Source organism: Orycteropus afer, unplaced genomic scaffold (assembly GCF_000298275.1).
Source record: "Orycteropus afer afer isolate SDZICR_OR568_19922 unplaced genomic scaffold, OryAfe1.0 scaffold01079, whole genome shotgun sequence".
Taxonomy (NCBI): domain Eukaryota; kingdom Metazoa; phylum Chordata; class Mammalia; order Tubulidentata; family Orycteropodidae; genus Orycteropus; species Orycteropus afer.
This window is the reverse complement of record NW_006922666.1, coordinates 90,822-103,843: the sequence shown is the minus strand read 5'-3', so window position 1 is coordinate 103,843 and position 13,022 is coordinate 90,822. Positions and strand designations below refer to the sequence as shown.

Genomic DNA, 13,022 nt, shown 5'->3' with positions numbered 1-13,022 from the left:
CTGGCGCGGGATCGGGCAGTGTTTCGTTCTGCTGTGCATGGGGTCGCTATGAGTCGGAAACGACTCGACGGCACTTAACAACAACAACAACAACAACTCTCAGACATGCACAGGTTTGCAAATTTCAGCCCAATAACTTAGCACTAAAATTCGGTACATCATTTAGATTATTATTTTGTAATATGACGATTATACATAATGCAAAATATTATTCAAGAATTGGTATTTATGAAGCTGAACCATCACTTCAATTATATTATGAACAGTTTATTACCAGAGATAATTTCCCAGTGTTTAGAACAGTGCTAGATAGTACAGTCCACATATTACCTTTATTCTTTGTATCTTTAAGTGTTTGAGATGTGTCATCAGTTTCTGAAACCTGAGGGATACAGACTTTCTTGGGGATATGGAAGTGTTCAGCAAGACTCAATTCCGTCACATATAAAATGGATTTAGGCTTCTTCAACATTGACGAATTAAAGAACATAAAAGACTGGAAAAAGAAAAAAAATTAGAATGCAATTCTCTTAACATTTACTTTCAAAACACAAATGATAACCTTATGCATTTAAATATCATATCTATATCTATATCTATCTATCTATCTCTATATTATAATTGCCCAAATTAATGAAGGGATTGAACTAATTCACTTCTTTAGCCACATTATTATTTAATTGGAGAAAGGCATAGGAGTCATTCTTTACTGAATGATGCAAAAAGTCCCCTGCTTCATTGCACTGTATGCTGAAGAATTTTTTGACACTGGAAGAAACAATTCCACTAGTGAGAAAGTACTATCCTCATCTTGAGACTGGTCCTCCTTAACATCTACCCTTTGATTATTTCTAATTCTTAACAGCAGTATGGAATGAGTCCCTTCTCTTTTGCTAATGACAATTCTGTGAATACATAAAATCAACTAAGTGCCACCTGTTCACAAATCTCCCAAAATCCTTTTTATCCATGATGGTCTCTTCAACCATCACTCATATAATGTAAGTTACAACTCAATCCCATGCAAGCACTCAACTAAAAACAATCTAGTTTGATATTGCCCTTTTTAAAAAATTGAGACACTGCAAATAAAGTCAGTCATCCAAGTGTGAATCAAGCAGGTTAAAAATGATGCTCATTTATTCAGGCAAGTGTTCAACTCAATTAAGCAAGGACAGAGAACCTATTATACACAAGGAATTGAGGGTAGCCAAAAACACATGATTAAAGTTCTTTAGAGTTCTAGAAATTCACAATCTAGTGGGGGAAACAGGTCTATATAAAATGGAACATAATAAAACACAAAATTTTATCACTGATAAACAAACACTGAAAGTGTGCTAGGAATCCAGGGAGAAAGCCAAAGGCAAAGGCAGAAAGAAGATGGGGCAATCTACTTCCGTAGTGATACTGCCTCGGAAACCCAAGGACGGGTCGCTATGAGTCGGGTCCGACTCGATGGTACATAACAACAGCAACGACAACAACACATATGTGCATACATCATGGAGAGTCAGTTCATGAAGAAAATCCACCTCCCTAAACCATTTTTCTTTTAAATGCAATCTCTTGCTAAATGGTAAGAATGAAGAAAATGATTTTCAAAAGTCAAAAGAAAGAACTATGATAGGCTTGGAGATGGAAATGGCCACTCATTGAAAATGAGTATTTTAAGAGTGTGCTGAGAGTTGCACACAAAACAAAAACCAACAACAACAACAACAACAAATCCACTGCTATTGACTGGATTCTGATTCATAAGGACCCTATGAGTTTTCCAAGGCTGTGAATCTTTATGGAAGCAGACTGCCTCGTCTTTCATAGGTGGTGGCTTTGAATCGCTAACCTTTTGGTTAGCCACCAAATACCTTAGCCACAGCACAATCAAGCCTTCCCAAATTCACTGTTCCTGGGAGGGATGAATGTTTTCGGTCCGAGCTGAAGAGAGCCCTCAGATTCTTGAGAAGCACAGTGTGGATGGTCAGTCAAGAGAGCTTTAGAGTCCTGGGTCTTGATGTTTTTAAGAAAATCGGACTATAAAAATCTAGGTCATCCTTTAAAAAACCATCATTAATTCTTCAAAAGCTGTATGGTGATCTGTTTTCTGAGGAGCCTTGGGTCACAGTAAGTAAAGCACTCAGCTGCTAAAAGTCAGTGGTTTGACCTCACTAGCTTCTTCACAGGAGAAAGATGTGGCAGTATGCTTCCATAAAGATTTATAGCCTTGGAAACCCTATGGGGGCAGTTCTACTCTGTCCTAAAAGGTCACTTTGAGTCAGAATTGACTCAACAGCAATGGCTTTGGTTTCGGTTTTGGGTGATACGGGAGTTAGGTAAACAAATATCGTTCCTCATATTCCCTTAGTGGAGATAGAAAATAAATAAACAAGTAACTATGCTACTTTTTCAATGATAAGTGCTAGCTACTGAGAAAACTGAAGACAGCCAAGGTTTTGGAAGATGTCCGGTGGAGGTTGTTGTTGCTGTATGCTGTAGGGTTGATTCTGCACTGCTATTTGACAGAGTAAAACTTTCCCACGGGGCTTCTTAGGCTGTAGTTTTTTTGGAAGCAGGTAGCAGCTGGTAGGTTCAAACAGGTGCATTTTGATTATCAGAGGATGATAAAACCAAAACAAACTCACTGCTCTCAAGTCGGATTTGACTCATAGTGACCCCTCCTTGGGTTTCCGAGGCAGTACCACTAGGGAAGTAGCTTGTGCAACCTTCCTTCCGAGGAGTGGCTGGTGGGTTTGAACCGTCAGCCTTCTGGTTAGTAGTCAAATGCCTTAGGCACTACGCCACCAGATCTCCCTCAGGGGATGATATATACATATATTTAAAGTGGAATCTCATTGATAGCATTTCAGCAGGGAGGTGAACTGATTGAGGGACGCAGCCCTGTAAAAGCACAAAGACCATCGAGAGTATGCCGGGAGTGTTTGAAGAATAGCCAGGAGGCTACGTGAGCAGCTTATATTATAGAAGAACAATTCTACCTACTCTGTGGAGAAAGATTTTACCGTATTTCCAATAGGAGATTATATAGAGTTCAGCACTACCATATTTTATGCAAATAATGTACATGTTATACAATTTGTGCAAACTGCACAACCTTCTTGCACTTTAGTTAACTATGTGCTCTATGTGAGTGCATGTTATTTACTGTGGGCATGTAATATGCAAAATTACAGTAATACTAGAGTCTATAGTAATAATGAGGAGCTCTGGTAGCATAGTGCCTAAGGCACTTGACTGCTAACCAAAAGGCTGGTGGTTCAAACCCACCATCCGCTCCTTGGAAGGAAGATGGGGCAATTTACTTCCGTAGTGATATTGCCTCGAAAACCCAAGGAGGGGTCGCTATGAGTCAGGTCCGACTCAACGGCACATAACAACAACAACATAGTAATAATGATAATGGCAACAATATTATAGAGTGTTCTTATACATATCAGAGAGTATGCTAATAATTTGACATAAGTCCCACTTAGATTTTATAAAATGGCAGATATCTTCATATTACAAATGCAAAAACTGAGGCTTGATGAACTTTCAGTAACCGCTCACAGATGCACAACCAGACAGTGTTAGCATCTGGGTTCTCAACCTGATAATCTAAACCCAGAGAAGATCATTTCAGGATCATAAGGGCATCTTTTTTTTTTTTTAAACTGTAATTTGGGTGAAAGTTTACAGAGCAAATTCAATTTCCATGCAGCAGTTCACATACACTTTGTCTCATGACATTGACTACAATTTCCCACAATGCAACAGCTCCCCTCCCACTTCCTCCCGATAGTTATCTTTTCCCTGTGTCCTTCCTTCCAATCCACTCCTGCCCCTAAACTGTCTCCCTGTGCATACACAGCCCTCTACTCTCCCATGACTGATCTCTCCTAGGAGTGTATCTATCTAACGTAACTGTTCAGCTCATATGCCGGTCTTTAGCTTGTATGGAAGCCACAGGAGTGGGTTCAATTCCAGACCTGAAGGGCAGCTAGGGGCCATAGTCTCAGTGGTTACATCAGTATCTATCAGACCAGCAAACCTGGTCACTTGGACTAATTGTTTCCATGCATCTTTGGTTTTATTCATTCTTCTTTTCTCTGGACAAGGAGAGACCCATTGTTGCATCTAGATGGCCGTTTGCAAGCTTTTAAGATCCCATTGCTACTTGCTGAAGTAGGATGGGGAACAATGTTTTTGCGTAGTATGTTATGCCATTTGAGCTTGATGGCCCCTGCGACTATGGTCCTGAGCCCTCAGGTCTAACTACTTCCTCCCGATGGGTAGCTCGCTGTGGCCAAGAATGACTACAACCTTGTCCCATAAAGGCATCTTTTTAAAACACCCCCCTACCCACACCAACACCATCAAGAGATCCTTACTTAATTGTTCTGGAGTGGGGTCTGGGCATTGGTATTATTTTAAAATTTCCAGGTGATTCTAATGTGTAGCTAGAGCTGAAAACTGAATTTAACAACTACAGTAAATTCTCTGCAGTACATAAGATTACACAGAAGAATGTTTTGTTTTATTTAATGAGGTTAAAAAAAACTATTGCTATGTCTTCTGGAGAGAAAAAAAAATCTAGCACTTAGTACAAACCTATCATTCTTCTATGTAAAAATGTTGTTATTAAGTTCTAAAAGAGCTCTGTATACTTTTAAAGAGAGAGTAATTTAAGTGCATCATCTGTCCTGCTTTCATACCTCGACCATGGTCAGCCCTAGAACGGCGATGGCCACACGGATACTGCTGCTCTCCAGTGTGCCTGTGATCAACCTTCGCTCATACTCAAGATCTGACATCTGCTGCTGTGCTGCAAAAGCCAAAGCCTTTTCTCTGGCTTCATTAGTCAGTGGCAATTTTAGCTCCATGTCCAGCGTTTGATTGAGCTCGCAGTTCACATACAGAATGGGATCTTCCCAAATGAGCTCTAGAGAGAACAAAAGTATTGGTGAATGTGATGAACAGTTATGCACTTGATATTGTTACTCCTGATGGGTTTGGGAAGTCTGAAATAGAAAAATGCAGTTATGACCTTTATTAAACAGAATAAACAAAAATGAATGACATGTTAGTAGTAATTCTAATTCAGTAGTTCAAAACAGAATCTCTAGAAATTAGAGGAAATGCATTTAGCTGACATTCTCTCTATATAAAAATTTATAGTTAAATAATTCTTTCGTAGGCATGTCATGAACATGCTCAAAAATTCCAATTACCATGGCACTCCATTCAGAGATTAGAAGTCAAGGGGAGTAGTCCTCTAGACAAAGACAGGCCATTTTCTTTCACTAACAATCTTCTGCTTTAAAGCTTAATTCTTTAAGGGTCAGTGGTTAAAGAACAAGAGAGCAGAGTAGAATTCCAGATCCTATGAAGACATATAGATTTTGAGAATATAGTGTGTTCCAAATTATTTGGAAAATGGAAAATTCTGCTGAGAAAATATTTTACATGCCAAATTTCAATATTTATCTCAAGATTTTTTTTTTTTAGTTTTAAAAGCAATCACCATTGTTATTTTTTCATTAATCAATAAAGTAGTACTCATATAGTAGATAGATAGATAGACAGATAGATAGATAGATATGGTGATATAATAAGTTAAAAGGGAGCCTTCTAAAATCTAATTGAATACTGGAGAAGCTAACTATAAGGATGGTTAGGACACTATATGACCCTTCAACCTCACAAGTGAAATGAAACAAATTCTTACTCTACCTTCTTCTGGAGTAGTACCGTAGTTGAGTGGATGTGAATAACTCAGTGGAATAAATTTTGAGGGCAAGGGTCTCAAACCTTTTCCTTTCACAATATATATTAATTCTCCAATCTAAAATGCAACCACACAATAGTATTAAATTTTAAAACCTCAGGAAAAAAAATCATGATTATCATTTTTAATAAAACTCTTTCAATACTAGAAGTAGAAATAAATAGTTGCCAGGGATGACTCAGCATAACACAAGGACACCCATACAGTTTACATTTATAAGCAAGATACGCTATGAATGGGTGGAGAGAGATAACTACAGCCCTATCATAGTGTGGGGGAAACTTTGGATTCTACTAAAACACAAGGTTCATTCAGAATGTCTCAGGGAGATACTAATAGTAATTGATCTTTACTACAAATATCTTTGGGATATTTAGCTCAAAACAAAACAAAACAAAAAAACCAAGTAAATAAGGAAAAACAAAACAAAACATCCCCCCCACCAATTATTCTGTAGCTTATCGTTGTAGGGTTGATATCACTTTGGGCATTATCTTTGTTGCCTCCAAGAGTTTAGATTATAAAATGTGGAGTTTCAAAATGGATTTGTGGGGATCTTATTTTTTATTTTTTTTGAAAGAATGAATAAGGAGACAAGAATTTAGAGAGACAAACTGAGAATGTGAAGAAATAAAGCTGAGGTCAATGCAATCGCAGCAACATGATATAGGGAAAGATTGATGTGTTTCAGAGTAGAATTGTACTCCATAGCGTTTTCAATGGCTGTGACCTTTCAGCACTTGATCATCAGGCATTTTTTAAAAGTAGTTATTTATGGTTAAAATCATATCATGTTTGGGATTTATTTCAAAAGAGTCATGAAACCTTCTTTGGCAAGGGGAGCACTGGTGTGGAACTAGATCAATTGCATAAATTGTCCAGGGATGTTACTCCTGTTCCTTACCCCTGTTCCTTGCAGACCTGGACTTTGGTTTCAATTGGTTTTGACCAAGGACTGCAGACAGAAAAAGGACAATAAAGGCCTAGAAGAGAAATCTACTTGCCAGATGGAGGTGTCTAGGTTGGTTCAATTAAAAGGTCCAAAGATTGCTGGGAGAGGGCTGGTTAAGCCACAGTAAATAGCTGCTGCTGAAGGCCAGTCAGCCACTCCTAACCCCAGATCCTCCTGCAGCATTGGAGGCTCCTACATGATGTGGTGGCCATGGGAACCCAGGATTTCACAGAGCAGGCATTGACATGCTGAGGCACCACCGTGACGACAGAACCCCAGGCCTGTGTCACTACACTGCTGTGTACTGTGCAGTGTCTGTGTGCTTTGTGCAGGGTCTATCAACCCCTCCTCCCAGAAGGTACAATTCTTCAGGATCTGAGCCTTAGTTCTACTTGAGGTTCCTCCATTCAATCTACGCCCAAGTACACAAAGTAGAAATTTCTTTGAATTTCAGACATTTAGTAGTATGAGTTTTTAGGTCTTGTGTAGGTTTTCTCCCTAAGAATTCTATGAAGTTTGATGAAAACTACATCCACTTTCAAGGAGCCCTAGTTGTGCAGTGATTAAAGCACTTGTCTGCTAACTAAAAGGTCAGCAGTTCACCCATCACGTGCTTCGTGGGAGAAAAATGTGGCAATCTGCTTCCGTAAACATTACAGCCTTGGAAACCCGATGAGGCAGTTCTACTCTGTCTATAGGATAGCTATGAGTCAGAATTAACTCTACTGCAGTGGTAGGCACTCTGACTTTCAAACAGCTTATACATAAATCGTTTCATTTTTATTTGAAACTTCTAAAGAACGGCCAAAATGAAACGACTAGCCTTTTCTTGACCACAATGTTAGTAGAAATATTTCTGTTTTATATGTGGAAAGGTATTAAATAGAAATCTGCTTGCTATACAGTTTTCAACAGGTGGTTCTTAATGGCAAAGCAATTATCCCACATTTAATAGGAACAGGAACCAACTAGGTGGACTTGGATGTTTGATTATCTATGTAAGCATGTAATTGTATTTTTCAATATAATTGGCAATATAATTGAATATGTAAATTAATAGATGTCCTTCTCCACATAAGTAATTATACTTCAATGCAATCCTTTAGATTAAGGGCATTATTTCTCACTTGACAGCAATATAATTTCATGAATGTTGCTTTATTCTAACATACTCTCTGACAAGGACAAAGTATATGCAATCAAAAGTCATGTTTTAATAAATTGAGATGCCAACTTAAGTGTGATTATATTTTGATTAATTGATATAAATTTATGAAAGCAAGTGTTAATATTCAAATAGTTTAATTAAAAGAATAAAATCAACTTACTATGATACTGAGAATTAATCTTAGCATTTTTTAGGGTTATATTATAAATTATTATATGTAAGCAATTGTGACACATTTGATGAAACTACTGGTCATACCATTGTTCCTATTTTTCATGAATTTTGATGTAGTTCAGTTAAAATAAATTATTTAAAAAGAAAATAAAAAATTATATTTAATATTACTATAAAACAGTATTTTGCTTCCTTAGTGGTCATTGTAAGTATAAAATTCAATTCCATTTTACATATCTAATAAGCTATATTGTTTTTCATGTGTAAGTGATCCTACAGAAACTAAAAAAAACACCCTTGTTATTTCATTAAAGTGGATACTCATGCTGAAAGCACGGATCACAATTCTGTTCTCACCTTTTGATTGCTCAGGATGATAACACAATAGCGGATGTGGATGTTAAATGGAAGATAGTAGAGCTGCAAGCTTGAAGACTCTTCTGCTTCCAGATGAAGAGTACGTGTGGAACAGAAAAACTCTTTGATAAAAGTGGACGTAATTGCTGCCAAACCATAAAATAGAACATGTTTACATATCATTTCATAAGTGCTGTTCAAATAAAATAGCTGTTTCAAATAGTACTTAAAGTTAGGGATCAATTTTAAAAAGTTCTAAAGCTTTAATACTCGAGATTAGAAAATGATGCATACATTTGTTAGCGAAAGTACGGATGATCCCAGCTCAGGCTTGATATAATAATAATAAAAACCCACAATTACTACCCTGTATTAAATATTTCTTAATGCACAATTTCATTATAAGGGAACTTCACATCTGTTTAAAATTAGCCTTGACATATGTAGGAAAGGAGTCACTTATGAATCTCCAACTTTGTATGGATTTTGTAATGAATGGTTCACATTATAGAGTGTAACTGACAACTTGAATCGGAAATACTGTTTTATATACTCAACACACACACTCATACTTTTCAATGGCTTTAAAAGATGTCCACAGATTATTTGTTACTGACTGAATACAGGCCAGCCTTAAAGATTTGATCCAAACAAATAAAATGTTAGAATGCAGCAGCAGTGCTATGGTGTGACTTCTGCTTGGTTCGCTCTCCTGGCTCACTCCCTTTAGAACTGAATTTCCATCCTGTGAAGAAGCCCAGGCCATATGGAGAGACCATGCTTAAGTCCCAGCTGAGGTTACAGCCAATAGGCAGCATTAACCATTAGACGTGTGAAGCCTTTGAGACGACTGAAGGAAGTACCATCACCATCTGACTAGAAGTGCATGAGAGGTCCTGAGCAAGAATCACCTAGCTGATGCCAGTCACTCCAGAAGTGTGACAGATAATATTCACAAATTATTTTGGCTATTTCATACCATTACATCAAGAAGCACCAGAAACTTGGTGGTTCAAACCCACCAGATATTCCGTGGAAGGAAGACTGAGGAATTTACTTCCATAAAGATTTACTGCCTCGGAAACACAAAGGGGCTCACTTTGAGTCTGAATCGACTTGATGGTAGTGAGTTCTGGTGTTTTAATACCACTATATCTGGAGTAGTTTGTTCCAGAACACCACCATATCCGCGTGCCTATCCATCATTCTATTCATCATGTCTAGACTTACAGTTATTTCATGAAAGAAGGCAAATCTTTGCTCTTTTTACCATTCTAAACCTGGTGATATTTGTCATCTAAAGAGACTCAAACAGTTCAGAAGAAGCTAACAGAGACTCAAAGGTCACATAACCGGGCATATTCATTGCACAGGGGACAACAGTAAAGCTTAGCAGTGAAAAGTAAGTTGTGGGTAAAGTCTTCCAAAGGGGCATAACCAGAATTGTCTTGAGCCTAGCACTTTGGCCTCCCATCCACTCAGCAATCTCCACAGGAGTGTGCCATTCTATCTCATAACACACCCTCTGTTGACTATTTCATTTCAGAGTATGCTCTGCACATAAAAACTACACATGAAAACAAAGAAGAGTTTCTCTCTGAGTTACTCACAGGTCTTTAAGGCATTTCCAGAATAAGAAAAGCTCCGAGCCGATTTATATATGCTGTTATTCGCAGCAACACTGTCACAAGTAAATAGAAAAACAACATCAAGAACGCAAACAAAACTAAAAAACAATTCTCTATCTTAATGGAACATCATAGAACCTTAAAAATTATGGCTAACTACAATATGATATGCACTATCACTGATGTATTTCAAATATCATTTGACATTTTTATTGTTTTAGAAATTAAAAAAAATAAGAAAAATACAAAATAAATAAATGAACTCATCCAAATTTCTACCACTTTGGAAAAGTGATGCACCTTAAAAAAAAAAAAAAAAACACTGAAGAGAAGTACAAGCTTGAAGGTGATAATAATAAGAATGCAAATTCAAAGACTCAAAAATAGGTGGTTTCACTTTAGGACAAAATAGGTACTCTCTCTAACATTTATTCTCTTGAAAAATTCTCTCCTCTCAGGTCATTGGTTACATATGTGGTTCTTTCCCAAAAGGCTAGAAGGAGAGTTGGGTAGTAATATATTCTCTGGTTGTGTGTTTTGAAAATTAATTAACATGCCACAGTCTGAAGCAACTGCCTCCCTTGAAAGGTTTCATATCTTCCAGAGCCCATCAAGTTTTGCCAAATTTCTCTATTCTTAGTATCCTGATAACTTTGCTTACCAAGCTGCCAATTAATATTTGACTTTCTAGATAGCATTTGCCAAATGCATATTCTGGAAATACAAAAACCTCAGATTTGCACAAGTGGTCATGTGGTGTTGTATGAATTAGATACTGTGAAAGTAAAGTCCTTATTTAACCATATCCTTTCATTTCCTACATTTGATTTTTATGAATAACACTGTCTTGTCTTTATACTCCATTCTTAATGAAGTTATGCATCCCATGCTGTAATTAGTGTTTGACTTTCACTCACAGGAATTCTAGTTGGCAGTTTAAATACCTGCTATTTTGTTAGGTGCTGTCAAGTCAGTTCCACCTCACAGCGACTCCGTGTACAAGACAACAAAATTGCCCAGTCCTGGGCCATCCTCACAATTGTTGCTATGTTGGGGCCCATTGTTGCAGCCTCTGTGGTAATCCATCTCATTGAGGATATTCCCCTTTTGCTCTGACCCTCTACTTTACCAAGCATGTTGTCCTTTTTCAGAGACTGGTCCCTCCTGATAACATGTCCAAAGTACGTGAGATAAAGTCTCACCATCCTTGCTTCTAAGGCACATTCTGGCTGTACTTCCAAGAGAGGTTGTTCATTCTCTGGTAGTCCTTGGTATATTCAATATGCTTGCCATCATTGTAATTCAAAGGTGTCAATTCTTCAGTCTTCCTTATTCATTCTCCAGCTTTTGCATGCATATGAGGCAACTGAAAATACCATGGCTTGGGTCAGGTGCATCTCAGTACTCAAGGTGATATCTTGGTTTTTAAACACTATAATGACACGTTTTGCAGCAGATTTACCCATTGCAATACTCATTTGATTTATAGATTGCTGCTTCCATGGGCATTGATTTTGGATCTAAGTGAGATGAAGTCCCTGACCACACCAATCTTTTCTCTGTTTTTATCATATTGCTTATTGGTTCAGTTGTGAACATTTTTGTTTTCTTTATGTGGAGCCTGTAATAATACTGAGGCTGTAGTGTTTTATCTTCATCAATAAGTGCTTCAAGTTCTTTTTGCTTTCAGCAAGTAAGGTTATGTCATCTGCATATTGCAGGTTGTTAATGAGTCTTTCTCCAATCCTGATGCCACATTTTTCTTCATATAGTACAGCTTGAATTATTGGCTCAACAAACAGATTGAATAAGTATAGTGAAAGGAAACAATTCTAATGCATACCTTCCCTGATTTAAACCATGCAGTACCCCCTTTGTTCTGTTCAAACATCTGTCTCTTGATCTATGTACAGGTTCTGCATGAGCACAATTAAAGTTTTCTGTAATTTCTATTCTTTGCAATATTACCCATAATTTGCTATTATCTACTAATCAAATGCATTTGCATAGTCAATAAAACAATGGTAAACATTTTTCTGTTATTCTCTAATTTCAGCCAAGATTCATCCATCTTCAGCAGTGCTATCCCTCATTCCAAGTCCTCTCCTCTTCTGAATCCAGCTTGAACTTCTAGTACTTCCCTATTGATGCACTGCTACATCCATCTTTGAAGTTCTTTAACAAAAATTTACTTGTGTGTGATATTAATGTTATTGTTCAATAATTTCTCCATTATGTTGGATCACCTTTCTTTAGAATGGGCACAAATATGCATCTCTTCTTGAAGGATGGCCAGGTAGCTGTCTTCCAAATTTCTTGGCATAGATGAGTGAGCACTTCCAGAGTTGCATCCATTTGTTAAAACATCTCAATTGGTATTCTATCAGCTTCTGGAGTTTTGTTTTTTACCAATGTCTTCAGTGCACCTTGGACTTCTTCCTTCCATAACATCACTTTTTGATCATATGTTACTTTCTTAAATGGTTGAACATCGACTAATTATTTTTGGTACAATAACTCTGTGTATTCCTTCTTTCTTCTTTTGATGATTCCTGCATCATTCAATATTTTTCCCATGTTGTTGCTGTTAGGTGCCATTGAGTCAGCTCCCACTCACAGCTATCCTATATACAACAGAATGAAACACTGCCTGGTCCTGTGCCAGGCTCGTGATCCTTGCTATACCTAAGGCCATCATTGCTGACACTGTCTCAATCCATCTTGTTGAGGGTCTTTGCCTTTTTCACTGATGCTCCACTTCATCAAGCATGACATCCTTCTCCAGAGAATGGTCCCTTCTGACAACATGAACAAAATAGGTGAGATGAAGTCTGGCCCTTCTTGCTTCCAAGGAGCATTCCAGCTGCATTTCTCCAAGATAGATTTGTTAGTTCTTCTGGCAGTCCATGGTGCTTTCAGCATTGTTCACAAACACCACAACTCAAAAGCATCAACTCT

The 13,022-nt window shown here is 37.5% G+C and overlaps 1 protein-coding gene across 1 annotated transcript in view; it reads right to left on the bottom strand.

Moving 5' to 3' along the window:
• LOC103212728 (cilia- and flagella-associated protein 47) overlaps positions 1-13,022 on the bottom strand; it is a gene marked incomplete at its 5' end in the record, with an annotated part of 285,428 nt that overhangs the window by 188,912 nt on the left and 83,494 nt on the right. Inside the window, 5 exons of the mRNA XM_007958686.2 lie at positions 331-496; positions 4,713-4,924; positions 5,716-5,842; positions 8,437-8,582; positions 10,047-10,117. Of these exons, the coding sequence (XP_007956877.2) occupies positions 331-496; positions 4,713-4,924; positions 5,716-5,842; positions 8,437-8,582; positions 10,047-10,117 (722 nt within the window). The remainder of the gene's footprint in view (positions 1-330; positions 497-4,712; positions 4,925-5,715; positions 5,843-8,436; positions 8,583-10,046; positions 10,118-13,022) is intronic.